Source organism: Leucopleurus acutus (genome assembly GCF_964270905.1).
Source record: "Leucopleurus acutus genome assembly, chromosome: 8".
In the NCBI taxonomy this organism is placed as follows: domain Eukaryota; kingdom Metazoa; phylum Chordata; class Mammalia; order Artiodactyla; family Delphinidae; genus Leucopleurus; species Leucopleurus acutus.
In genome coordinates, this window is record NC_139151.1 from 47,000,137 (window position 1) to 47,027,281 (window position 27,145).

At 36.3% G+C, this 27,145-nt stretch overlaps 1 protein-coding gene across 12 annotated transcripts in view; it reads left to right on the top strand.

The window, feature by feature from the left end:
- PICALM (phosphatidylinositol binding clathrin assembly protein) overlaps positions 1-27,145 on the top strand; it is a 108,387-nt gene that overhangs the window by 13,822 nt on the left and 67,420 nt on the right. For all 12 annotated transcript variants that reach the window (XM_082845323.1, XM_082845333.1, XM_082845325.1 and 9 more), the window contains exons 2-4: positions 17,809-17,951; positions 21,519-21,594; positions 24,786-24,888. In XM_082845323.1, the coding sequence (XP_082701449.1) occupies positions 17,809-17,951; positions 21,519-21,594; positions 24,786-24,888 (322 nt within the window). The remainder of the gene's footprint in view (positions 1-17,808; positions 17,952-21,518; positions 21,595-24,785; positions 24,889-27,145) is intronic.

Here is a 27,145-nt window from a genome sequence, read left to right on the forward strand (position 1 = left end):
CTTTAGATGCCAGTGTTATGGAACTGGAGGAACTGCTTTCCTTTTTCCTGGTAATTTGTGGCAGGGTTATTGAAAGGGAAGGAAGATAGGAATCTACAATCCTGTTGCCTTTTGTGCAGGGGGCTAGATGAGCTTTGGCACCTGAAGTTGTACTTCTGAATGTTGTTATACATGGTGGTTTGGCTCACTGAGTAAATAAAATCAGGTACACTGATCTCATGGCTTTTGTGGGCTTGGATGCAAGTGAAGTTTTTTTGAGTTCCAAATTTATGAATGAACTTAAACACAAACTATCTTATCATCTGACGATGGTCAGCGTGAAGAGGAAAAGTTTGATAAGATTCTTGGGGGCATGTTTGATTTATGTGGTTTAACAATTGATATCAATTTATTTACAAAGGATACATTAATTATTAGTTTCTTTAGGTTTTTAAAGCCTGATTTCTACCAAACAAGACTTTATTAGTCTAGTGGAAATTAATATACTCATTAGCAATTGCATATTGAGTGTCTATTATATAAACAAGTTACCATGTTGAGATTATTGAGAAATCTAAAACTGAAATTGCTGATCATGTCCTCAGTCTAGTAAGGAAGATGACATATACAGATAGTTGTATTACCAGGCAGTGTGAGATAAGCTCAGATCAGATGTCATTGAAAATTAGAGGAGAGAGAGAGAGAACTGCTTTCGATGAGGGGGAGAAATGGACCTTAAATGATAATTAGGGAGGAGCAGTAGGCATTTCAGCTGGAGGAAAGAGCATTGAGCAAACATTTGTAGGTAGGAAAGCTGGAACTGTGCTTGGGGAACAAAGCAATCTGTTTAACTTGAGATGGTAAATGGGGTGCTTTGAGGCCAGAGGAAGGACAGGTTAGGCGTAAGGAGAGAGAGAGATGGAGCAATTGTCTGAGGTGAGATTGTGGAGGGAGTATGGATTTTAATCATATGACCTTTAGATATATCTCATCTCCTGGTAGCTTTTGGCTGCTGTAGGTAAAGTTGAACCATAGTTAGAGCTGATTTTCAAAGTTGCACTATGTTTTCTGCTGCCAGTGTTAAAATAGGGAAGGCAAGAAGTTTTGTTGATATTGAAGCTGAGAATGAGATTTTATATCTCATATTAACTTGGTTATAGACTGTATTAATAGTGGCAATATCTAAGGCTTTGGGGATTTCTGAGTATATAGATTGCACAGGAATGAATTATTGACGAAGTCTTCTAAACAGTAATAATATATTCCTAATTTTGATCTGAAGATAGAGATTTTATTAAAGTTTAAGGACACTCAGTCTTCAGTGTTGCACAAAATCTGATCAGATCAGTTTTTTTTTAAGGACACAACCTGCATGGTGGGGATAATAGCTCAGATTTAAAGAATCCTTTCTGTCTTAAGCACTTGACATGCATGAACACAGTTAATCTTCATAAAAAAACCTATTGAATATGTAGTCTTATTAGCTCTATTATACAGATACATAAAGGAAACATTATTAATAAAAGGAAATAGAGAATAAATTTAGCACTTAAATGGCAATGAAGAACCTTGAGTGGAAGTCAGGCAATCTGGGGAATCTCTTAGCTCACAGAGAACTTTTAGGGAATGGGATATAGTTAGGAGAAAGCCTTTCTTTGAGAAATATAATTTCTGTAAATATGTAAGATTACATTTGGAAACAGCAACTTCTTATACTTCTTATGCTTTTAGAGGAATAAGCCTGAACTGGAATGTGGTGTGCTGGCCCCAGCTCCATATGACCTTAGGAAAATCCCTTACTCACTTAAATTGCTTATTTTCTAAATTGCCTCCCTGCTCTGTTGTTCTGTGATGCTGTATTTGTGCCCCTTTAGCTTTTTTGTTCTTGGCTTGGTGCTTTGGAAACTAAGATTAAGGATGGTTTCTTTATGAGCTTTTGCTTCATTCTCCATTAATTAGAGTAGCTCACCTACCAGTGTATCATCTTTCCTTGAAAAACAATTTTAACTTAAATATTTTACTGTCATTGGGAGGGAGGGGTAGCATTGTTTTCTGTGACTTTGTTTTAGGAGAAAATGGCCAACAAAAATGTGAATTTTCTTCTATCTTATTAAAAATATGTGAATTATGTAAAATATTAACATACTTGATAATAAAATACTTCCTATTAGCCTTTCCAAGCATGTTTCAGATGCTTTCTTTTCTGAATTTTTCATTTAAGTCAGCCAGGTTGACCACAGGATGTTTATCTTCCTTTCATGTTTGCCCCCTTGGGGCACTTATGTTTGAGTTGGATGCCCTTATTTGGTGAGGGAGAACAGGACCCTTCTCCCCTCTTCCCCCTTCCCTGGTTGGTCAGATGAGCCATATTTGTCAAGCCTTCAGTAGCAGTTGTAATCAAATTGCTCCTCTATCCCTCTGCAGAGGCATTTTCTTTTTTCTGTTTTCTTTTTCGTCGTCTTCTTTTTCTTTCTTTTTTTTTTTAACTCAGAGCATCTTGCGCCTGTTTATTTCTCCTGAAAACAGGGACTGTTTTGTCTCGGTATCCCCAATACCCAGAATATAATGAATGCCTGGTGCATAATAATATCTTAGTAAATATTTAATAAATCTTTGATGAAGATAATGGACTTAATATACTGGGCTGGTTAATGAACTAGTCAACAGTTTTTTGTTTTATTTTTTAAATGTGAATTTCCTGGACAGAATCTTTATTGCAAATATTCAGATATGATCTTGGTCTTTAGCTAGTTGGTTCACCTGATAAGTTCATAGTGTTCATGCTAGGATTATGAATTTGATACCTGAAAAGCGGGGATGGTGGTGGTCCCTTAACTACTGCCACAGACTAAATGATGTACACTGGTGATTATCTTGCTTTTGTTGGCTGTTGGTTATAATGGGAGATCAGTTGACTGTATATAATGGAGCATCACTAATCCATCCCCTTGTGTTCATTTGCACAGTAATTTAAAATTATTTGGTTAAGTGATGAATTTGTGAATTAAAGCCTTATACCTTATTTTTATCACTTATTTTAATTTCATAGAACCATAGAAATTAAGCGTTATTTTTGTTTCAAAGATTATTTATTTGTTGGAGAGACTGTTTCTTGAAGTATATGTATACTATGGATATATATTGTGGATGGGGGTTGCATATGTCTACTTATTAAGGCTGGAACTTGTAATAGACCAACACTGCATCCGTTTTTCCAAGTATAGCTGCCTACTCTTTTTTGGCCTGCAACCTTTTGTGTTCTTAGGGCCACCACTAAGAGAAGATCAGGGAATTCCCTGGCGGTCCAGGTTTAGGACTCCACGCTCTCACTGGTGAGGGCCCGGATTCAGTCAGGGAGCTAAAATCCCACAAGCCGTTCAGTGCAGCCAAAAAAAAAAAAAAAAAGTTTTACTTGCAGGTACATGTATATGTAGTTAGTTTTGAGTTAACTTGTCAAATACAGTGTGAGCTGTCTTTCTTTTTGGCAGTCTTTTTACCTTTTTTAACTTTAAGTAAGTAACTTATTGATATCATTTAGAATAATCTTTAGTTGTATACAATATGAATTATACCTAGGAAACTTGTTTTAATATTTGTTGGTATCTTTTTTAACTGCTAAGTTTGTCTTCAGGTAGCATTTTTGGGGAGGGAGGGGCAAGATTTTGGAAATGTGTAGCATTTATATTAGGTGAGTAGAAAACAAAACATCTCACTAATTGCAGTTACTAGCTTTATTTCAGATGAGATGTTGTGGGGAAATGGGTCTAGTTTTGATTTATAAGGCCAGTGTGAAGATTAATTGGTATAAATACGAAATTGAATGGATTGCTCTACAGTGAATTTGTTTTTAAGAACTGCATATCCAAGAGGGTTACAGGCTAGCTGCGTTTGATCTCTTGGTATGAAACTCAAGGAGGCAAGATCTGGTTTGTTCTTTACATGATCACGTTGTCTTCAGTTTTCAGATCTGGAAGATATAACCACATTATCCTTATTCCCATTTGTACATTTCTTTTTAGAAGTAACACCAGCTTTTCAATGACTGAGAAGTTAAGGTTTAGCAGGCAGTATTTCCTTTTTTATTTTTCTTTTCTCAGCATTAACTTTTGTAACTTTTCACAGAACTATGTAATTGTGTATTAGTTATCAGGTTTGGAATTTGTGTTAGGTATTAATTCAGTATGAGATTTTAGACATGGTATGGTATAAACCCTCCTTTATTTTTTATTTATTTATGTATTTATTTTTGCGGTACACAGGCCTCTCGCTGTTGTGGCCTCTCCTGCTGCAGAGCACAGGCTCTGGATGCACAGGCTCAGCCGCCATGGCTCACGGGCCCAGCCGCTCCGCAGCACGTGGGATCTTCCCAGACCGGGGCACGAACCCGTGTCCCCTGCATTGGCAGGCGGACTCTCAACCACTGCGCCACCAGGGAAGCCCAACCCTCCTTTATTTTTGTTCTTCATATTCTTGCAAAATGTTTTGAATTGGCAACCTAGAGTGGACCAAGGCATTATTTGCAGGTGATTTCTGTAGCACATCCCAGAAACACTGCATAAACATAGCTGAGTGGCAGTAAACAACAACCATAAGTACTGACTTAAAAATCAGTTACAGAAAAAGAAATTAGTTACAGAGTTACAACTGGCAGCTAAGTTAGAAAGCTATTGATATTTATAAAGCAGCTGAGGAGGCTGAGACACTCCTTGCTTAACTGCTGGGAGAAAGCTGTTTCTTCCGATCAGGAGCTGGAAAACTTTTTAAGACAAGCTTAAGCTGCTTCCTGTCCTTGGGCTTGTAGACTTAACCTAGAAGTGCCTTTTCTTTGACTTTCTTCATCAGAGTTAGGTTTTCCTAACTTAGCCAGTGACCAACCAGAAGGTATGGTAGTTTTTGAGGCCCTTTTAAACATAGTTTACCTCTTCTCCTATTACTTAGAATTGGGAATGATAACATCTCTGGCAGATGACTGGAAAACTGCCTTATGTGTTCCTCTCATGTAAAATCATGTAAGCCCTACTCACCTAAAATCTGGTGAGTTGACTTTGTTTTGTAATATTCTTGGCTTTTTAAACCTTGCTTGTAAATTAAGGCTTGCAGTTTCTGAGTCACTTGGAGATGGGGATGCCAAAACTCTTTAAACCCATTCCTTTGTGAACTTTAGTTGAATGATATGGTTCCTTCCTTACACCCTGTCAACTTCAGTTTATTGTAGTCAGAATGAAAACGAGGATGTTAATGAGCAGAATATACTATACTAGTTAAGAGGTGGTTACTGTCTGTACTAGTAATTAGATTTGTGAGGGCTAAAAAGAAATGTGTGAATTTTAGAATAATTAGAGAAGGTGAAGACAAGACTCAAACCATGTGAAATGAAGAGAGAGAGAATTGAGAGGAAAATATGTATATATCTTCATCCATTCCTCTAGTGGAAAATACTCTTAAAGACTCTAATTCCAGCACAGCTACTAGTTTTTGTTACTTTAGGTAGGCAAGGTAAGCAAGTATTTAAATCTTTACAATGGAAATAACAAAGCATCCCTTGCCTTGTCACAAGGCTATTGTAATACAAAATCAAAAGACTAAGGATGTGAAAGAACTTTGTTATAAAGTATGAAGAAATCCCTATGTATAAAGATTTTGCCCCTCTTACAATCCAGTGCAAGTAACTAGTTAACACTTCTCAGTGGAAGAAGTTGGGCTTTATAAACATTCTGAAGAAGGTTTTGCAGATGTCCTTGAGTTTGAGGTGGTTTCATAGTACTGTATTAGGAAAGTGATAGAGGAATATAGTCTACTAAAATGAGGGAAAACTCACCAGTAAAATATGATACTAAGTAAAATGAATGATATCTAATATTTAATCGTGCTTTAAAGTTTGTAAAGTACTCTAAATATGTTGTCTTACAGTTTATATTGTTGTGAAAATTAATTACTGCTATCCCTGTTTTTAAAATGGCAAAATTGAAACTGAGTGGCTAATTAACATGCTTGAAGTCATAATGGTAAAATAGTGAATCTAGAATTTGGTTCTGGATCCTTTGGTTATTCTGATGTCACTTCATCCTGTTACAGTACAGTCCTAGCACATGGAAGTGGATTCAGCCATGCATGGGAGTGTTGGAAGGAGAGCCTAGAGCAGAATTTTAGTGATTGGTGGAATTAGCATCCCCATCATTACTGTTCGATGCATTTTGGAAATGAATAGCACTTAGGATAGACTGTCAAATAAGTGGAGTCAGAGAAGAGCTCTAATAGGGAGAAATGAACTTTAAAGGAATAGAAAGAACTAAAAACAGACGTTCCTTCTCCTCACTGGCCAATCCCAGTCATTCTGGAAGGTATCCAATATAGCAGGGTCCTCCTGGCCTAGCAGGACGCCGGCGGCACAGCAGGAGGTGAGTGGTGGAAGAGCAAGCAAAGCTTCATCTGCCGCTCCCCATCACTCGCATTACCGCCTGAACCATCCACCCCCCCACCCCACCCCCACCCCCGCCTTCAGTGGGAAAAATTGTCTTTTGGCAAGGATCGTAGCCTAAAAATAGTAGTCTTCAAAGTAGTAGCATTTTAGTTGGGTAGAAGGCTACTTGGGGAGCCTTTGTCACTGCAGCAAAAGGGAAATTGGTGTAAGGGTCGTATTGTAAATTGAAGGGAGAAAGGTGGTTAAATTTTCCCTGCTACTTGTCTGGACCGTTTAAGATTTGTGTTACCTTACCATAACAAATCAAGTGAAAGATACATTCTTTCAAATTTGAGGAACTCTTCAGATATCCATCCACAGACAGAATGTGGATTTTGAAAATATATGTGATATTATCTATCTACCTAAATATAGATACTTACATGAAAGAATCAACTGTTTTTCTTAGTCTTTTATTATTAGCGTTATTGAAGTTGGTACATAAAAGCAGAACTAAATTAAAACCCACTGTAAGTACTATGTACAATATATGTTGTGTTAAATTGATTGTTTCCAAATTCTGTAGCAGCAGAGATCTGTTTATCAAAATGTCTTGTATTGAGAAATACTTAAAGCCTATATTTAGGGGAAATAAATCCGTAACTAACTGTGTAGAATAAGTTGTGATCCTGTCAACTTTTAATAGAAGAGCTAATCGGTTGATGACTTTCAAACAGCTCAAATAACTTTATTTTAGAATTTAAATAAATGTACCAAATTCCTTTCCCTATTCTCCTGCATAGTTCTGAAAAAGTGTTGTTTTCAGATCAACAAACAATTTTTAATGGCCAAAGCTTGGATTTTTAGATTCAAACTGGTGTTTTTTTCTTTAATATTATTGCATAATTTACATGGGATTTTTAAGTTAAAAAAAGTAATATCTTCAATTTTGACATCTTATAAAGCAGATTTTTATCTCAGAAGCTATTACGCCTTTCAAGAAAGTCATTTGTCATGAAATTTTCAGCTTTTTTTCTTTTATGCTGAGAAATAGGCAAACATGGGTTATAGTGAATTTTATAAGAACAGTTGTATGGTTACGAAATGTGTGAGAATGGAGATCTTTTGGCTGAAATACTCCGAGTGATTATTTTTTCCTGTAGAAACTTAAAGGCTCAAGTTTAAACTTACTAGGAAAAATACTTTGGCTTTAGTTTATTGGGATTTGTTAATATATTGATTACTCACATTTTTCACTTAGCATTATTTCAAAATTTAAAGCCATGTAGGTGGGTTATTGTTTGGTGCTTACTATTTTTGGTTATATCTGTCATTACTGTTTACATCAGTTTGAAAAAAGGTTTTCAGAAATGGCATTCACTTTGTTACCCACTAGCTTTGAGGGGTCTCTTGATGCCTACTTCATGAACTGTAGTAGATGGCTGGTACCATTTTGACTCACTGAAGGTGAACGTATTGCTTTGATTTAATTGTGAAATGTGTGAATAAATGAGATTTCCACTGTCTCTACTTAACTACATAAAACTAGAGGCTTTGCAGAATCAACAAGATTGCTGTTCAGCATAACTTTGGTTTGGTAAGGGTGAAGCACACATAGGTGATGTAGAATGAATGGAATGCCTCCGTACTTCCCTACTATGTGGAAGATGGTAATTAATCATGGTGGTCAGTTCCATAGGCCTCCAAGCCACTGGTGACACCCTACCATTGTTGCTGTTAATTTTTAGAAGTCTGTTTATGCAAGACTCCTGATTATCATGTATAAATAGCAACCTCCCCCAAGCACCTGCCCCATTCTTCTTAAGGGCTAACAAATCCTTAGCACTTCTCACCATCTGACATGTTTTTGTTCATTTGTTTATTGATTGTCTCTCCCACTAGTATATAAGCTTCATGATGGCAGGAACTTTGTCCACTATTGTATATTTCTAACTCGTCAGACTATTTGGCATATTATAGTATGCAGTGAGTATTGTAGAAGAAATGGGATTTCTGTTTGTTTGTACTGAAGTTTGCAAAGTTGTGGGAAGATGGAATATAAAGATTCTATTGTTCTAATTGCATTGGGGACATGAAATTTGTGCTTTCTGGGTGAGTAGACTTTGGCACAGAGGCTAACTGCAATTTGTTATTCCCTCTGTCTAGGCAGATTTAAACTCTTAAGAGAAGCCATTAAAATTCTTTTGGATTCCTACTTTTTAGACGTGGGGTTGGCTGTTACTGAATAACATTAACCTAGCTATGGGGAGGACTTTTTGTCTCTTATTCTCTCTTCTTCCCTCTGGATCTTAGAGTGGAGAAATGGACTTTTGTTTCACCTATAACTCTACAAGTATTTATACCATCATATCAACACATGTACAAGGAATCATGCCACACGTTGTGGAAGATAAAAGGAAACAAAAGATTCCTGAATTTATTTAAAAAAAGCAAAGAATGACTCTTGATCACTTAAAACAAAAATGGTGGGACAGTCAGGTTACAGTTAAGATTATGTTCCTGTTTTTTAAGCAGAAGATATTTTTGGACATAGAGGTGAAAATTTCTAGTATTTCCAATTCCCCAGAGAAGAAACTTGAGAATCATTTGCCTAGAGGTTTTTGTTGGGGATGAGAGGACAAAATAGAATGGTATAGCCCTCAGAGAAAGAAAAATGCAAAATATACTAGGAGTAGATGGTGATTGTCTATTAATTCCGTAGCTACATGTAGACTTTTATTAGGTCACTTATAACTAGAGTGACATACGGTTTATATTCCAAACTGGGTCACTTTCAAGAGTGAAAGTATATGCTATCTGAAGTATATGCTATCCGAATGGAACACTGGGACAACAGGTGTAAACCAGGACTGTTCCAGGAAAATCAGGGCACTGATCGCCCCTTACTAATAACATACTTTCCTACAGACTTAGTCCCAGTTCTTTGAACCTCTCCACATAATTTTTTTCTCCTTTAGAGAACTCTGATCTGCACTCACAGAATCTCAAGCTTTGGTTCCTTTTTCCTGGTCTCAGTGGAATGAAAAGAATTCGTTCCATATTTTCTGGAGCCCTGGACTGTTCTGGTTTACAGCATTGGTGGAGGTAAGTACAGAACTTGTAATGTATTGTTAGTTGACCTTTTATTTTGCTTAGGAAATCAGGTTTTGTGTGTTTCTGATCCAGTGTTCGATTGTTTTTGAGAATCCTGGTTATATCTCCTTAACTGGGCTGATGAACTATTACTAAGTTCCTAGAATGTAGTACAAAGAGAATTTGTAATTTTGGCATTTACTCTTAAATTACTCAATCTGTACTTTGTTTTCTTTTCTACAGGTGGGATTGTAATTCTGAAACTTCAGATCTTCAAAGAAGGGAAGGAGAATGCCTTGTGCTTGTACCATAGACATGTGATTTTTTTTTAAGTTGGAACACTGTAATGTTTTTATTTTGTTTAAATAAATTTAAATAAATTTTTTTATTCTTATATTAAGCGATGTGTTTTTATTCTATTAAGTAACTTTTTATTGTTACCTTACATTATCTGGTAAATTAAACATTAATACAGAAGTAATAGTTACCTCTGAGGTAGTGCTTACCAAAATGTGATTCTCCTCACCTCTAAGATCTTATTTGGAATCTGGGTTGGGACTAAACTTGTCTAGGTTTGGAAATTATGTGGAATCCTAAGCAGTCTCAAAATTAAGGGGTCTGTTTATAGGTAAGCTTGAACCCTTGTCTGTTCTTGCCAGTCCTGTTGTTTCTCTGTACAGTCTCCCATCTAGTGGTAGGAATGCAGAATACACCACAACACTGTGGAGAAAGCTTTAGGTTTTCAGACTTTTTCATATTAAGAATGCTTTTACATAGTAGGCTAAAACATTTTGATAGTGGCGGGGGGTGGAAAACGACCATGTCACTTGAGAAAGAAGGTAGTGGCAGTGAATTCTGAGAGTATTCCAGGAGTATATGTTTCTCTGTGTAGTGCTTTCATGACTTAAACTTTCTTCTGCTCTTGTTGTAAGACTTTTATGTATGACAGATTGCGATGAATAAATAATAATAGATAATTTTAAGAGACAGGTTGAGCTGATTTGAAGAAGATGCTTGGTGTGTGATTAAAATTTTACGGCAACTACGTGATGATTCCATTAACTAAAACAATTTATTTTGAACTTTTAAAATTAAAGTATGGACGACTCAGCAAACTTGGCTTGTGTTAATCTGTGACATAAGAGCTAAATTTCAGTGAAATATTAATGTAGAGTACCTTAGGGTTGGCTTTGTTTACCTAGTTCCATCTGAATTCTTTCTTCTCTTAGGAATTCCCTTTTTTTTTTTTTCGGTACGTGGGCCTCTCACTGTTGTGGCCTCTCCCATTGTGGAGCACAGGCTCTGGACGCGCAGGCTCAGCGGCCATGGCTCACGGGCCCAGCCGCTTCGCGGCATGTGGGATCTTCCCGGACCAGGGCACGAACCCGCGTCCCCTGCATCGGCAGGCGGACTCTCAACCACTGCGCCACCAGGGAAGCCCAGGAATTCCCTTTTTAGTTGTTCTTCTTTCTTCTGCTACAGATGTAAAGGAGGTCAATCCTTTCTCTTCTATTGGTTTTTAAAGTGTTCTGAAGGCACTGAACACTTCCTAAATCTGTTGTTTTAATTCCTCTTACTAAAAAAATTGATTTCTTTTGGTGGCCTCCATAAGCACCTGAAATTAGCACTGATGGAGGTGTTTTCAGGTTAATATCTTCTTCAAAAAAACTTTTTTTAAAATAAACAAAACCAGGTAATGAGAGAATTTGTGAAGATTTATAGCAGCTTTTCTGTTGAATAGTTTCTAAGGGGGAAAAAACCTCTCCTTTTACATGGTGATTAAAAAAAAAAGTTAAAGAAAAACTTACCGCTCAATAACCAGGTTAAAAATAACTATACTATCATACTATTAATATAACTGTACTAATATATGATTATCAAATTGTAGAGTTATCTTTACATTTCTTAGTTTTCACGTGTGAATTCTTAGTCCATTCATTTTGCAGAAAACATGGTGACAGAAATAGCATATCTAGTTGTGCTAAGAGATTGATTTTTCCTACAGCTGCAACTTGTTTCTTTTTAGTAAGATGGGAGTTTGCCTTACTTTCTTTATGGGTTCTGGAGATTCCTCAAGACTCACCTACCATGGTGAGAGATTGAGCTTGTATTCAGAATATTGGCCTACCTCTGCAAGAGTGGCTGCCGAATTTCCAGCTGTTACACCATGCAGCGCTTGTACTTTTACCACCTCTTCCTCATATTCTTGAGGAAATAAAGGGACATGTCAGTGCTGTCCTTTCAACCATTGATCATAATATGCTCCAAAGGGTCTGGAATGAATTACAGTACAGGATTGGTGTTGGCTGTGTGACATGAGAGGTGCTTACTGAAATTTGTGAAATTATGGAAATAACAGTGATATGGTTCTGTTACATATTGGTTTTAACTACATGTTCATATATAACTTAATTGCTGAGTAATTTTGAAAGTGTTCAGTTCTTTTTGCATCATCCCATATTTGGGCAAATACACTATATATCAGAAAATATAGTATATCTATGATTTTAAAAAATGGAATCTTACTCTGCATGGTTCTTTAACATTTTTTTTTAAATAAATCTATCTATTTATTTATTTATTTTTGGCCACGTTGGGTCTTTGTTACTGTGCACGGGCTTTCTCTAGTTGAGGCAAGTTGTGGCTACACTTTGTTGCGGTGCGCGGGCTTCTCCTTGCGGTGGCTTCTCTTGTTGCAGCGCACAGGCTCTAGGCGCGGGGTCGTCAGTAGTTGTGGCACGCAGGCTTAGTTGATCTGCGGCATGTGGGATCTTCCTGGGCCAGGGCTCGAACCCGTGTCCCCTGCATTGGCAGGCGGATTCTTAACCACTGTGCCACCAGGGAAGTCCCTTTAACATGGTTTTGATATAATATACTGTGAGCGTTTTCCCCACTCAGCTTTTCTTGCCATGTATTTGTTGGCCTCATAGTATTTCACTGTCAGACTGCTGCCATTTAATGAGCTATTGCTCCATTATTGGACGTGCCCACCCACATTGTGATTTAGGTATCCTAGCGTCAGAGTACTTTTATCAAAGCCTTTTAGATACCTTTGTCATTTCTTTTTAGTACTTTGGATGCTCCTTTCTCTCCTCTTTTCAAATTAATTCAATCCTTATTACTTGTACTGAGCATTCTATATTTTGTGTCTTTCCCAAGTTTTAATTTTAACATCCAACTAAAATGTTGGTTAGATTTATTCCTTAAGGTATAAATCAGTCTGTGAAGACTGTATTTTTGAGTGAATTCTAATGGAAGTTATGTTAAAGTGTAACATGTTTCTCACAGAGGATCCCACAAACTTTAAAGATAAAATTATAACAGTTACATCTTAATTTGGACCGTGTTTTGTGACCCCTTACACAAAAAATTGAATGGAGTAAGGTATAAGACTGTTCATTTTGTTTCCCAGACATCTTTTGGCTGAGGTCTGATTTCAGCTTGCATGTTTTCTAAATACTTTCACACTTTTGCTAAGTGAAAAAAATTGTGCCAATACTTTATAGCAAAAGTTCAGAAACTGTTTTCTTTATCCTCTAGTTACTGGATATTTGGTGAATATTTTTTCTTTTTATTTGTACTCCTACCCAGGAAAAATTTCAGAGATCTGATCAGTGAAGGAACATTTGATGAACCACTTAATTTGCCTTCCAAACTGAGTGTCTCCAGTTTTCTGGATGGTTGATGAAATCAGTCTTATGTTACTAAAATCACTTATGAAAGCAGTTGCAAAAAGAGTATCTTTCGAAGTGACCCTTTTGAAAGAGACAATGATATGTGGCTAAATGATTTTATATATATATATATATATATATATAAAATTTTTTTTATCTTAAAGACAAGTTTTAGGCAAGCTCATTTATTAGAAAATCTGCCTGGGTGTCAGCATAGTTTTGATATAGCCTAGAGAGTGCCTGTTTAGATGGGAACTTGAGGCCTCTACATTCTGCTAATGGTGCATGCCACTGGCTGGATTGCCTGACTTGCTGTGGAAGTCAGCCCCAAGTCCTGTAAGTTTCTAAAGTTGGTGAACTTTGCCTGGGGAGGTCTATACAGACGTGTGGCAAGTTCTATGAATACGGCTGTAAGATTAATGAAACCATCTGGTAACTAGTTACTTCCGAAGTTTTGTACTTTGCTGAACATTTTCCCTTGAATACAAAATTTTTTTTTTGCATTTCACTACTTTCTCTGTTTTTTTGTTTTTAGTTAGCTAGAAATTTAGAACTTGCATTAAATTGGCTGGTTGGGTATTCACTTCGTATATGTTTCCAAGCACCCTTATCTTTTACAAAAATTTAATTCTATTAATAAATCTGTTATATTTAGTAGTGAGCTCCTGTGATCTTACCTATGGGTAAGCACCTAACCTGTGTTAATACAATTAACATTTATTTTATCTACCCCAGACCTTGTTTGTTGGAGAGGCATATTAAATAATAAAAGTGAGAACATTTTTTTAATATAGTAGGGATTGATTCCTTCTGCTGTCTCTGTATGGAAAAATGCTCTTCATTTCCATAGTGGGCCTGTTTTCTCCCTGCCCTTAAATACTAGAAATCCTCATGAATTCTCACCTACCTAAAGCAGAGAATCTTTATGCCATATAGTAGTTACTTTTTGAGTGTAGGGTTTAGGATTTGTTACTAATATAATATTAAAGAAGGTTTTACAGTTTTTAATATTCTTAAGGTAAATAGCTAAAAAAAAATATGAGTTTCTAGTTTGGAAGCCTTTTGATTGGTAAAGGAGGTTTAATACCAAGTTTGTGCTTTTTAAGAAATGAAATCTGGATTGAGAATGAGAAAAGCAGTAGCTATCAAGATTTCCATGATGTGCTTGACTTTTGTTTGAAACAATTTGCTTTTGGTTAGTCAGAGGTGGGGAAAACATCTTCCTTCCTGAGTTGTTGGAGGTCAGATTTAAAAGCATTTTCAGGTTACTACTATAGTAGAAACATTGTTCAGAGGAAAAGTTACCCCTGGAGAAAATGACTGGTTGAGTTAAAGTACTATGGGGAAGTGTGTTCTGCAGAGTTTGTATAACCCGTGCAGTATTTTTTCTCCCAGTAATGTTTGTATATCTTTGGTTTTGCTTTTGGTCTACTCTGAACTCATGCATGAACTCATCTCATTTTTCCTGTTTTATGTGAAGTGTTACATTTTAGTTTCTGGAGTTTTCCTTCAGTTTTTATGTGGTCATTTCTAAAGCATACTATATAGGTTTCATAGCATTACGATAAACCATTATTTGTTAGATCCTCTTTAACTTGAAATTGAAAATTTTCACATGCGATGGGCTCAGGTTTGTTTTTCAACTTTTTGGGAACAGCAGGTTGTGCAGAGAGTTGTGGATCGTTGGTTTAGTCTACGTAAAAAAAACCATTTTGAATGGTCCTGTTACGACTGTCCTTGTGCATACTAAAATAAGTGTATTTATTCAAAAAGTATGGGTGACCACTGTATGTGTTGCACTATTCTAGGCCTTTGGGGATACAGCAGAGAACATAATAGAGCCCTACCTACATGGAACTTATACTTTAATTGGGAGAGAAAGACATTAAACAAATTAAAATGAGTTAGGTGATGGTAAGTGCTTTGGAGAGAAATAAAGCAGAGTAAGAGGGTATAGTGAGGGTATGGAGGTAGAGGAGTGCCCTTAAGGCTTTATTACTTTTTATAAATATTGAGAGATGTTCTTCTGATGGATGGCATTTGAGCAAAGATCTATAGTAATAAAGCCAGGGAGTAAGAGAAGTGTGGATATCTGGGAGAAGAGTATTCTAGGCACAAGGAACAGAAGTACTGAGCTCCTGAGGTAAGGGTACTTGACTCATGGGAGGTATTGCAAAGGAGACATTAGTGTAACTGAAGCAACGCGCTGCAGAGAGGAGAGCTGATCACAAAGGGAACATAGCATAGATAGAATATATATATTCTAATATATAAAATACTGTAGTTGTTGAAACTGAAATCTATACTTTTGGCTTCATTTAGGATCAGGCTCTATCTGACTAATCTAGCAGTTTACTTACCTCCCTGATTAAGAGTATGGAAATTACTAACAAAAGTGTTTGCAGGTTCCTTCTAAAATCTCTCATTGTAGAAGAAGAGAATGATGTGGAAGTAAATAATGAAAATGTAGAATTATGTGCCAGCTTTAGTGTCTGTTTGGTGGGTACCTTAGTCTGTGGAGGAGAAGATTTCACAAAGGAAAAGACGTCATTCATTTTGAAGAATGAGCAAGAATGGAAGGATTCGGTTGTGTAACAGCAAAAGGCAACATTACAGAACGCTGGAAGGTGGTTCTGTGTTGGAAGCTAAGGTTCAAGAAGGAGGATATGGACAAAGATGAAATGTATGCCAATCCTGTAAGCATTTGGGACATCATTGAGGTTAGGCAGTGACAGTCAGTGTTGTGTTATAGGTCAGTTTATGGCCAGTTTAGAGAATGTTTGGAAGTGTGGCATGGGTAAGACCCCAAATTAGGTATCGTTAGAAGTGAAGAGCCCAGTCAGTCCAGCATTTTCTCAGTGGGGACAGTTTTGGGTGGGGTAATTTTTAATTGTGGAGTGTTAATTGTGCATTGCATGACAGTCTCCCTCATCCTTGACATTAAGTGCCAGTAAAACTCAGAGAGCGTGTTAGAGTTCTTCTAACAGTTTCTAGAAGGATATAGAAAAATATATAAGGATAAATCCATGGGAAAAAAGGAAGCTAGAAATATAACTTCTTATAAAGTTCAGAACTTGACCACTGTGCTTGAAGTTTTAAAGGATTCAGAATGAGCAAGACATGGATAGGCCTTGCCCCCAGTAAATTATATTTTGAGAGAGACAGAAAATTTATCTTTGGGAATAAGGCAAGTACAGTATATTCAGTACCATAGGACAGGTATAAAGTACTATTCAAGAAGTTTCAGAGAAGGCAGAGGTCAAATTATAAAATACCAGAAGTGAAAGATCAGAAGCTGAGCCATACAAACCAAGTTGAATGTACTATTTAATTTTTGTTGCAGGTAGTCTCAATTGTGAAAACCTTGTGTCGTTCTCCTGTTCCATGGGCATTCTGTTTGACTGTTTTGTGCTTTGTTCTTCAGGCATTGTGGGCCAGGGTAACTGCTTCTCTAAAATGCATTTGCTTATCAAATGTTACTTTGTATAGTAATTAGACCTGTTAGAACAAACATTTTTGAAAGATTATAAGCAGATAAACGGTCATAGTTAACATTGATGTTTCTTACTAGCAATCACGGCCAAGTTAGGTCGCTTGAATTCATATTTAATCATTAGGTACTAAAGGTTAAAAGTGGACAAAACTGCTGATGAGGCACAGATAACTAATTTTTTCCCCTTTATGGTAGTTATAACGGAGGTATTTATACACTTTGTTTTATGCATACTTTAAAAATAAAACAACTCATTTCTTGGTCTTCCTCTTCATTAAGTCTCTAAATTGGACCATATTTTGTATTTTCTTCATTGAATTTGCCAGTAATATCTCTGAAGCAGATTGGAGGTGAAACTCTGAGGTATATTAACTTTTTTTTTCAGTTTTGGTGCTAAAACAATTGTGTATTAGATTATTGTATGGTAATGCTTTCCAATTATTTATATTTTAAAATATAAAATTAGAACTTACATTGTTTTAACTGTTCAGAGTAATAATCAAGTAGAATTCCTGGATCACTTCTTTGGAAATTTATTGCATTGAGAAACTTTCAGTTCATTTTCAGTTTTGTTTGTCAGTGTTAGCTAGTTGATATCAAGTGAAAACTGAGCTAACTCAGTAGAACTGAAGGGAGAAAAGAATGAGAATTATTTTATTTAAACAAACTGAGAATCCTATCCACTCACAGACCACATATTTGCTCTTTCTATGAGTGCAAACACAGCATTCTAGGGGGGGATATTAATAAAGTGTTTGAACTTCAGCTTGTTTATGCTTCCATATGTATGAATTTTTAAAGTTCTTTTTTAAATGTAGGGATGTATAATATTAGTATTGTAACTAAAGGTTTGTGAGTAGTAAGAGAACTGAAAGTGTTACTCAAGGCCTTGAAACAGTTCCTTTTGAGATAAATAAAATACTTAAGGGTGAAAGGAGTTTGATTTACTTTCTGGTATTACTGATCAATTGTGTGATATTAATCAATGCGCTGTTTACTTCTCAGGTAGAAGTACTGTCTCAATTGTTCTCTTGAGAGATTTTTAACAACTTCTGCAAACTGTCCATTGTTGCTCCACTCTTTTTAGATCTTTACCCTATTAGTATGCAGATCTAGCATTAAAAATAAATGAAAGCCAGAGTAAATTAATCTTTTTTTTTTTATTGCAGACTTAATTCAGTGCACAAATGAGATGAATGTGAACATCCCGCAGTTGGCAGACAGTTTATTTGAAAGAACTACTAACAGTAGTTGGGTGGTGGTCTTCAAATCTCTCATTACAACTCATCATTTGATGGTGTATGGAAATGAGGTAAGCAGTATTTTTAGTTAACAAGTATACTGGGGAGTTGACTGATTCAGCTTGTTTCTCTCACTGACACTTCAGAAATGGCTATAGCAACTGAATAATATAGGTAAAAAGGGCAAGGTGCTTATACAGAAATATAACTGTAGACCCTACACTTTGAGGAAAGATGGCCTTTAAGTCAGAAAGCAGAAAATGGGTCAGAGCACAGGGCACTTTCAGTAATGGGATCAGGAAGCAAAGATTAATGCCTAGAGATGGGTTCTATAAGCATCACTGATTTTTTGCAGGCCTTTGTGTATAGATTGTATGTTCGTCTATTTTCATTTACTTTTTTATCGTAGCCCAATCAGATTTCTGTCTGATCTGATGTAGTTGTCTATAGACGCTCTTTGCCTAGTTCAAGGCTGTGATATTAAGGACTAAGATGGCATTTTGCTGAGGAGACTGACTGAAGAACGCCTTCTTCAGCGAAGAGTTGTGTCTAAAGCCTTTGTTTCCCAAAAAGGGGTAACAGATAAGATGCATGAGCTTTTGCAATTAACTGTTTGGAGAGAATCATCTTGTTTTCCATGATAGCTAATTTTTGAGTTCTTACCTTAGGTGATTTTCCCAGCCTAGCATACTTACTTGTAAAATTGTGTCAAAAGGAGTATTTTAAATTGTGTTAAAAGAAAATTTGAATGGAACTAGATAAATCTGATACCTTGGTATGTGCCTTAGAAAAATGCAGACCACTGGTTGCTGGGAGATAGCGCCCATAGAGATGGGGAGGGACTTTATTCATTGGTATCAGATTTATAAACATGACTTTCTGACATCCATCACTTTACTCATTATTTTGGGTTTTTCAGTCATGAGACTCTGCTGTTATCTTTTTTTTTTTTTGCGGTACGCGGGCCTCACTGTTGTGGCCTCTCCCGTTGCGGAGCACAGGCTCTGGACGCGCAGGCTCAGCGGCCATGGCCCACGGGCCCAGCTGCTCCGTGGCATGTGGGATCTTCCTGGACCGGGGCACGAACCTGTGTCCCCTTGCATCGGTAGGCGGACTCTCAACGACTGCGCCACCAGGGAAGCCCCTGCTGTTATCTTTGACAGATACCAAAGAGAACATCATTAGAGTTCAGAATTAAAGCAGAAATTTACCCATAACTCTTACATTGCAACATCTGTTTGCATATTTTGATGTTCCTTTCTGGTCTTTTTTATAGCTATAATAATTTATATAAAATATTATATTTAACTTTTTTATATATCACAACATAAGAAGCATCTCCATGTTCTGTGTTCTTTCTGTTTATCATCTTTAATGACTACATAATTGATCATATGGTCCATCATTTTCTTAATTCTTCTCTTTCCTGGAAATTTAGTTTTCCGATTATTCACCATTACAGTATCACATTGAATGATTTTATTTGTAGTTCTTAAGTTTTAAAAATTAGTTCCAGAAGCGTTACCTGAAATATGATTACTTGGGTAACAGACGTGACCATTTTTAGGACATATGTTACTCAGTTGCTTTCTCATTCATTATAAGCAGTATATAGAGTCAGTAGAAAAATTTGGATATTACTAGCCTCCGTGTAACTCGAAACGTTTTGATCTTAACTAGGATATTAGTTTCTATTTTCATCAGGAATGTGTTTGTCTAAGATCATGATCATTTAGTCAGAAGAATTTCAGGCTTGTATGTATTTTTTACCTTTTTAAAAATATATATATAGTTTATTCTTTAAAAAGAAAAAGCCACAAATATAACCAACTACAATGCTGGATAAGGAGGCACACTATCAGTGGTGACTTTCAGAGGTAAATAAGGTGATGATACCAGAAGCAAAAACTTTATAAAGGCAAAAAACCCAGAAAGTTGACTGTCATTCCTTACAGTTGACTGACAGAAAGAGAAAGGTAGCATTTCAGTAGTGGTTTTCAGATAAACTCTAGTTTCCCTTCAGCAGCTAAGAGAAATCCAATGCTCTGCTCTTTTTTTGGTGCTAGTTTGTACAACCCTCAGGTTTTTGCATTGGCAGGTGTTATTAGTCCGTGAGAGAGTATGCATAGGATTTCACTATGCTATGGTGTTGGAAATTACATAGAACAGTGGTTCTCAAATAGGGCAAGGGCGGAGAGTGATTTTCATCCCCAAGGGACATTGCTCATAACTGGAGGGGATGCTACTGGCATGTAGTAGGTAGAGGCTACTGGCGTGCTAAACATCTTATAATGCACAGGACAAGGCCCCCACAAAAAAGAATGATCAAAACTTATAAAAAAATCATAGAGTGTAATATTTTCTTAGGATATTTTAACACCTTTTTAAACAGGTTGTTTTAGGATAAATGATGAAAGAGGAGTCTTCGATTTACAAATTGTTTTTCAAAATTCTGGTTTGTTTGGGGTGATCGCTGATGAACAAGATTGAGTCAGAGAAGTGATGGTGTACATAAAATTGATAATAATCCTCTGCATACATTTACAAAAAAGTAATCCTTTAAAGGAAATCGAAAGGAGTTTCTTTAGCTATTTTAGAGGTTGTATGTAAAGGGAAGCTAAGGTAGTGTTCTGTGGTAAGCACTTTGGAGAGGGTTTTGACAGTATTTTGAGAAAATGAACTTTCATACGCATACCGACCCAACAATTCAACCCTAAGTATATATCATGAGAAACTCTTGTATGTTTGCAGGTGGGAGACCAGTACAAAGATGTCAGTGAAACATTGTTAATAATAGTGAACTTGCAAAGAATTTAAATATCCGTATAGAAATGGATACATAATGATATAGTAGTTCATTTAAATGCTCAAACGTTGTTTAAAATGAATGAACTAGATGTACATGTATTAAATGGATAATTCTTGGGAAGAAGTTGTTAAAAATCACATTGGAAAAGAATAAGTACAGTATGGTATTTCTGTAAATTTAAAATAGAAAACAAAATTATGTACAGTTTATAGATACTTATATATGTAGTAAAATTGTAAAAACATTTGTGGGAATGATGTAAACCTACTTCAGAAAAGCCATTGCCTCTGAAGAGGGAGGGAGGGAAGGGAATGGTTTTGAAGGTGTGTGTCTTCAATAGTCTGTAATTTGATTCTGTAAGGGGTCTGAAGTGATTATGGTAATGTGTTTAATCTGGACAGTGGGTAAGAGGATGTCTGTAATATTATACTCCAGTATGATTACAGGTATTTTGCTTTTTAAAAAAAAAGTCATAAAAATTTTTGAGTCACCAGGTATCCGTGTAAAATAAAGGCACCATCTGATGATTAACTATAGCCATAATATGCTATAGTAAAGCCAAAAATTACTGCTTCTAGTTTAAAAGTGCCTGTTTCCTTTTATTTTAACTTTAATACCATAGCTGTGGGCATTAGACTTTAATAAATTCCTGCATGCTAGTGAAAAATATATTTTATGTTTTTAGGGGGATTGAGGATGATAAATTTAAACTAGATAAGATTAGTGGAATGTGTTAACCACCACTTTCTCCCTTAATTCTCAAATTAGAGTTTCTTAGATGGCAGTACTATTTGACATAATTATTTGTTTGTTTGTTTTTTTTCCCCAGCGTTTTATTCAGTATTTGGCTTCAAGAAACACGTTGTTTAACTTAAGCAATTTTTTGGATAAAAGTGGATTGCAAGGTAAAAAACAACTTATTCATTATAGAAAATCAAGAGTGACCCCATTTGAGGATTACTGCAGAGTTGAACTCTTTCCTTTAGAACATGTGCTATGGAGGAACCTCATGTTTTAGTGAGGGTTGTAGGGAAGGAAAAACTGTATTTTCATGTGAAGATAAAGATGGACTTCACTACTTGACACCCAGAGCTTTTTGAAAAGTAGCATAAGGTAGCAGTTTGAGAGCATGGGTTCTGGAACTGGACGGACTGCATTCAAATCCCATCTGTAACACTTACCAACTGCATAAACTTGAGCAAGTTACTTCACCTCTCTGCATCTGTAAAATCAGGAATAATGATAGCACCCACCCTGTAGGATTATCATGAGGCTTAACCTAGTTATACATGTAAAGTGCCTAGAATGATGCCTGGCAAATAGGAAACACTATGTAAGTATCTGCTTTCATTGTTGTTCTTATTATTTTATGCTTTATTCCAAGAAATGTAGTTGGGAATATCATACATTTTAGTAGCAAAGGTAAGCATTATGTGTTATTCAGATGAATTGTTCATTGATACTTACCTGTTACTTATTTTACTTTTAATTCAGTAAGTGGAAATTGCTGTAATCTGGTATTCTCACCCTCCATGTACATTCTGTCTTAATGGGATCTGTTATACTTAGTTCCAGAACTAGGCTGTTAGCATTATAGAATGTTAACTCTAGGAAGAGCCTCATAAAGGACATACTAAGACCATACTAAGACAAACTAAAGGAATACTCAGCAATAAGGTTCAACTGGGAAGTATCTTTAGAGATCTGGGAGATGTGTGCTGCGCTTCGAAAGATGGATGAGAACATGAGTTGGCTTAAGCAAAGGTACACAGATGGACGTGGATGTGAAAGAGAAAGGGTGTTTAAGATTTATAGAGCAAATGAATGTGAATAGAATGTAGGTGGAGGTATTAGAGAACATGTAGTGACAGATAGCCCTCAAGAAGCTGTTTGGGGCCAAAATCATGCACAAAAGATTTTGATATAGTTGGGATTTTGTAATGCAGTGAGAAACCATCAACCTTTTTTGAGTTGAGGGAGGAGGACAGAGGGAGTGTGTGTTATAAAGAAAGCACCATAGCACAGTGCAGGTTGGATTCGAGTGAATAAAGTCTTAAAGACTTTGAGACTGCTCTGGTCATTATTTTGGTCATCTGGTAGAGAGTTAATGAGGGCCTGAATTGTGGTTTTTGCGGCAATAAAAATCAATGGAATTTAGTGACTAACTGTGTTTGTGTTTAGGAACTGTCCAGTTCAATACTTATTTACTTTTGGCAGATGGAAGTATTAATTAGAATGAATTGAATACCCAGTCTTCCAGAGATTCTGGAAGGTCAGTAATCTATACATAGGACCAAGTGTTACAAGATTGATTTTACTTTAATGAGAGATATAATGCCTTAAATAGTTAAGGGGGAAAAAAATGAAGCAGTGGAATCCCTTTCTCAAATAAAATCTTAAATAGAAGCTAGATACATATAACAGATGAAACTGGAGCTGCTGTGTTTTCCGGAACATGGAGAAAACTCTGCCTGCTCATCTTTTTATTTCTGGTTTCCCCCTTATTCAGTTCATTTGAACTGTAAGAGTCTGTGGAAAGCAATATACAAACCACTACTCTAGAGCAGAAAATATGCATATGTCCAAGTGGGTTTTTTGTGTCTTATTAGCTACTGATTTTCTACTTTCTTAAGATGGAAATTAAGCACTTCTAGTCATAAGGTTTTAAGGTTTTCATTCCTTTTATGTAGAGAACAGTTTTTAGGCCTTTTATTTAAGGCTCATATTCTAAAGAGATTATGAAGGTAAGACTGAAATGGTAATTAAAGTATATAATTCAGTGGTGTTTTTGTAGTTTTGATTGCTGATGTATTTTGTTGGGTGGAGTCTGGTATATTTTCTTAAATATATAATGGGTGTATATAATATAAACTTCCAGTCTGGTGAGTGAGATAGACACTGTGTACATCTAATAGCTTTGAGCTGTACTTGGAGTAAGAATAATATGGGAGCACAAAGAGCTCAGGGAAAGTTTCAGAGATTGAGCCTTGAAGGATAAGAGAGATTTCTCCCATTATCGAGGATGGAGTAGAGTGGATTAGAGGGGACAATATTAACTAAAGAGCTGAAGAATGTGAGTATGTAACACCTTATAAAATGCACTAGTAGCTATGAGACTATCTGAGGGCAGTGATTTTTTTTTTTTTCTATTTACTGATTTTTCTCCAGTGGCAAATTAGTAGGCACTCAAGAAATATTTGCTGAATAAATGAATTGGTGATTATGTTAAATCCAGTCACTTTACTTTTCTTTCTTTCTTTCTTTTTTTTTTTTTTTTGCTTGTTTTGGTATTATCTTTTTAAAGTAGCAGAGACCATCAACAACTAAAGTTGAATGTGTTAGATGAAGATGACCTAAAATAGAATGATAGAATGGACCTGCTTGTACAATGAGAAGCAAAAATTTGTAGACCTCACTGAGCCAGGCAATAGCTAAAACACAAGTTTATTTTTTTTTAATAATACTGATTAGATTTTTATGGTGCTGAAGTTTTCAAATCTCATGATTGTGATGAAACAAAATCTTAGAATGATTTAGGTATTCATTTTGGAAGTTTAGTTGAAAACATTCACATAATTGTTTTTTGTTAGGCCTTAAACTTTCGTATTGCCATTTCTTTCATTGTACTATGCAGTAATTTTCTCTGCTACTTATAAGGTTGGCACACATAAGTTATAGTTGTTCTAAGTCATATGCAGCTAAAGATTAGTAAGTATGAAAATAATTAAATTGATTAACGATTTAAGGAGTGGGGTTGTGGTTCCATAGGATGTTAAATTTGAGTTATGAGGTTATCAGGTAGTATAAGAAAACAGGCTTTTCAATTCCTGTTAAATAAAAGATAGGAATATTGGTCAGAAGTAAAACAGAATTGTTACTTTAGTGAAATTCTAAGGGGGAAAATTTTTCTAAGCCACATATGACATAACTGACTTTAAAAATGTTAAGTATTAGATTTTAATGTCACTTAATTTACATCACTAAATTGAAGGTGGGATAACAAGACAGTATGGCCATTGGATGAAATGAGTTGGTTTTCTAAGCTAATTGGGATTTTAATAATTTATGAAACCCTTTTCTGTTTCTTTTCTTACAGGATATGATATGTCTACCTTTATTAGGCGGTATAGTAGATATCTAAATGAAAAAGCAGTTTCATACAGACAAGTTGCATTTGATTTCACAAAAGTGAAAAGAGGGTGAGTTAAGCTTGCTTTTTTTTTGATATTTGATGTATTTTAATATTTTAAATATAAATCGTAGGCATTATTGATTATGAGTTATGGAATTTCAGGCCAGTTTTAAAAGGTGAACTTCATTTTTCTCTGAAGAAGTATATCAGATACTTTTTGCACTAGGATTTTCAAAGTTCTTTTGAATTTTATAACAGCTTTATTGAGACAATTCACACAACATAAAATTCACCCTTTTGAAGTGTACAATTAAGTGGTTTTTAGTATATTTACAAAGTTGTGCAGCATCACCGCTATCTAATCCCAAAACATTTCATTGCTTCCCATTTTCCTCTTCCTCTAGACCCTGGCAACGACAAATCTACTTTATATCTCTATGGATTTGTCTGTTCTGAACATTTTGTATGTACAATATGTGGCCTTTTGTGTCTGACTTCTTTCATTCAGCATAATCAAGTTACAGCATCTTTGTTGTGGCATGCATCAGTACTTCATTCCTTTTTATGCCCAAGTAATATTCTATCATGTAGAGACACCATATGTATATACATGCCACATCTGTTTTTTTTTTGTTTGTTTGTTTGGTTTTTTTTTGAGGTATGCGGGCCTCTCACTGCTGCGGCCTGTCCCGCTGCGGAGCACAGGCTCCGGACGCACAGGCCCAGCGGCCATGGCCCACGGGCCCAGCCGCTCCGCGGCATGTGGGATCCTCCCAGACCGGGGCACGAACCCACATCCCCCGCACCAGCAGGCGGACCCCCAGCCACTGTGCCACCAGGGAAGCCCCATACCACATCTTTATACATTCAGCTGTCCTTGATGGACACTTAGGTTGCTTCCATGTCTTAGCTATTGTACATAGTGCTGCTGTGAACATTGGGGTTCATGTATCTTTTTGAATTAGAGTTTTGTCTGAATATATGCCCAGGATAGGATTGCTGGATCATATAGTAACTCTATTTTCATTTTTTAAGGAACCTCCATACTGTTCTCCATAGTGGCTGCTCCAGTTTACATTCCCACCAGCAGTGTAGGAGGGTTCCTTTTTCCCCACACCCTCTCCAGCATTTATTGTTTGTAGACTTTAATGATGGGCATTTTGACTGGTGTGAGGTGATACCTCATTGTAGTTTTGGTTTGCATTTTTCTAATAATTAGTGATATTGAGCATCTTTTCATGTGCCTGTTAGCCATCTGTATGTCTTCTTTGGAGAAATGTCTTATTTAGGCCTTTTGCCCTTTTTTAAAAAAAGTATTTTTTTATTCTGCCCATTTTTGGATTTTATTTTTTAAATTTAATTAATTTACTTTTGGCTACATTGGGTCTTTGTTGCTGCACAAGGGTTTTCTCTAGTTGCGGCGAGTGTGGGCTACTCTTCATTGTGGTGTGTGGGCTTCTCATTGAGGTGGCTTCTCTTGTTGTGGAGCATGGGCTCTAGGCACACAGGCTTCAATAGTTGCAGCACACTGGCTCAGTAGTTGCTGCACGCAGGCCCTCGAGCATGCAGGCTTCTGTAGTTGCTGTGTGTGGGCTCAGTAGTTGTGGTGCGGACTCTAGGGCGTGCAGGCTCAGTAGTTGTGGTGCATGGGCTTAGTTGCTCCATGCATGTGGGATCTTCCCAGGACCAGGGACAAAGCCGTGTCCCCTGCATTGGCAGGCAGCTTTTAACCACTGAGCCACCAGGGAAGTCCCGATTGAGTTTTCTTTTTTTGATGTTAAGCTGTATGAACTGTTTGTGTACTTTGGAAATTAATCCATTGTTGGTAGCATTGTTTGAAAATAATTTCTTCCAGTCCATAGGTTGTCTTTGTTTTTGTTTATGGTTTCCTTTTCTGTGCAAAAGCTTTTAAATTTAATTAGGTCCATTTGTTTATTTTTGTTCTTATCTCTGTTACTGTAGGAGATGGATCCAAAAAAATATTGCTACAATTTATGTCAAAGAGTGTTCTGCCTGAGTTTTCTTCTAGGGGTTTTTATAGTATCTGGTCTTACATTTAGGTGCTTAATCCATTTTGAGCTTATTTTTGTATATGGTGTTAGAGAATGTTCTAATTTCTTTCTTTCCACGTAGCTGTCCAGTTTGCCCAGCATCACTTACTGAAGAGATTGTCTTTTCTCCATTGTATCTTCTTGCATCCTTTGTCATAGATTAATTGACCATAAGTGCATGGGTTTATTTCTGGGCTTTCTATCCTGTTCTGTTGATCTATATGTCTCTTTTTGTGCTGGTACCATACTGTTTTGATTACTGTAGCTTTGTTT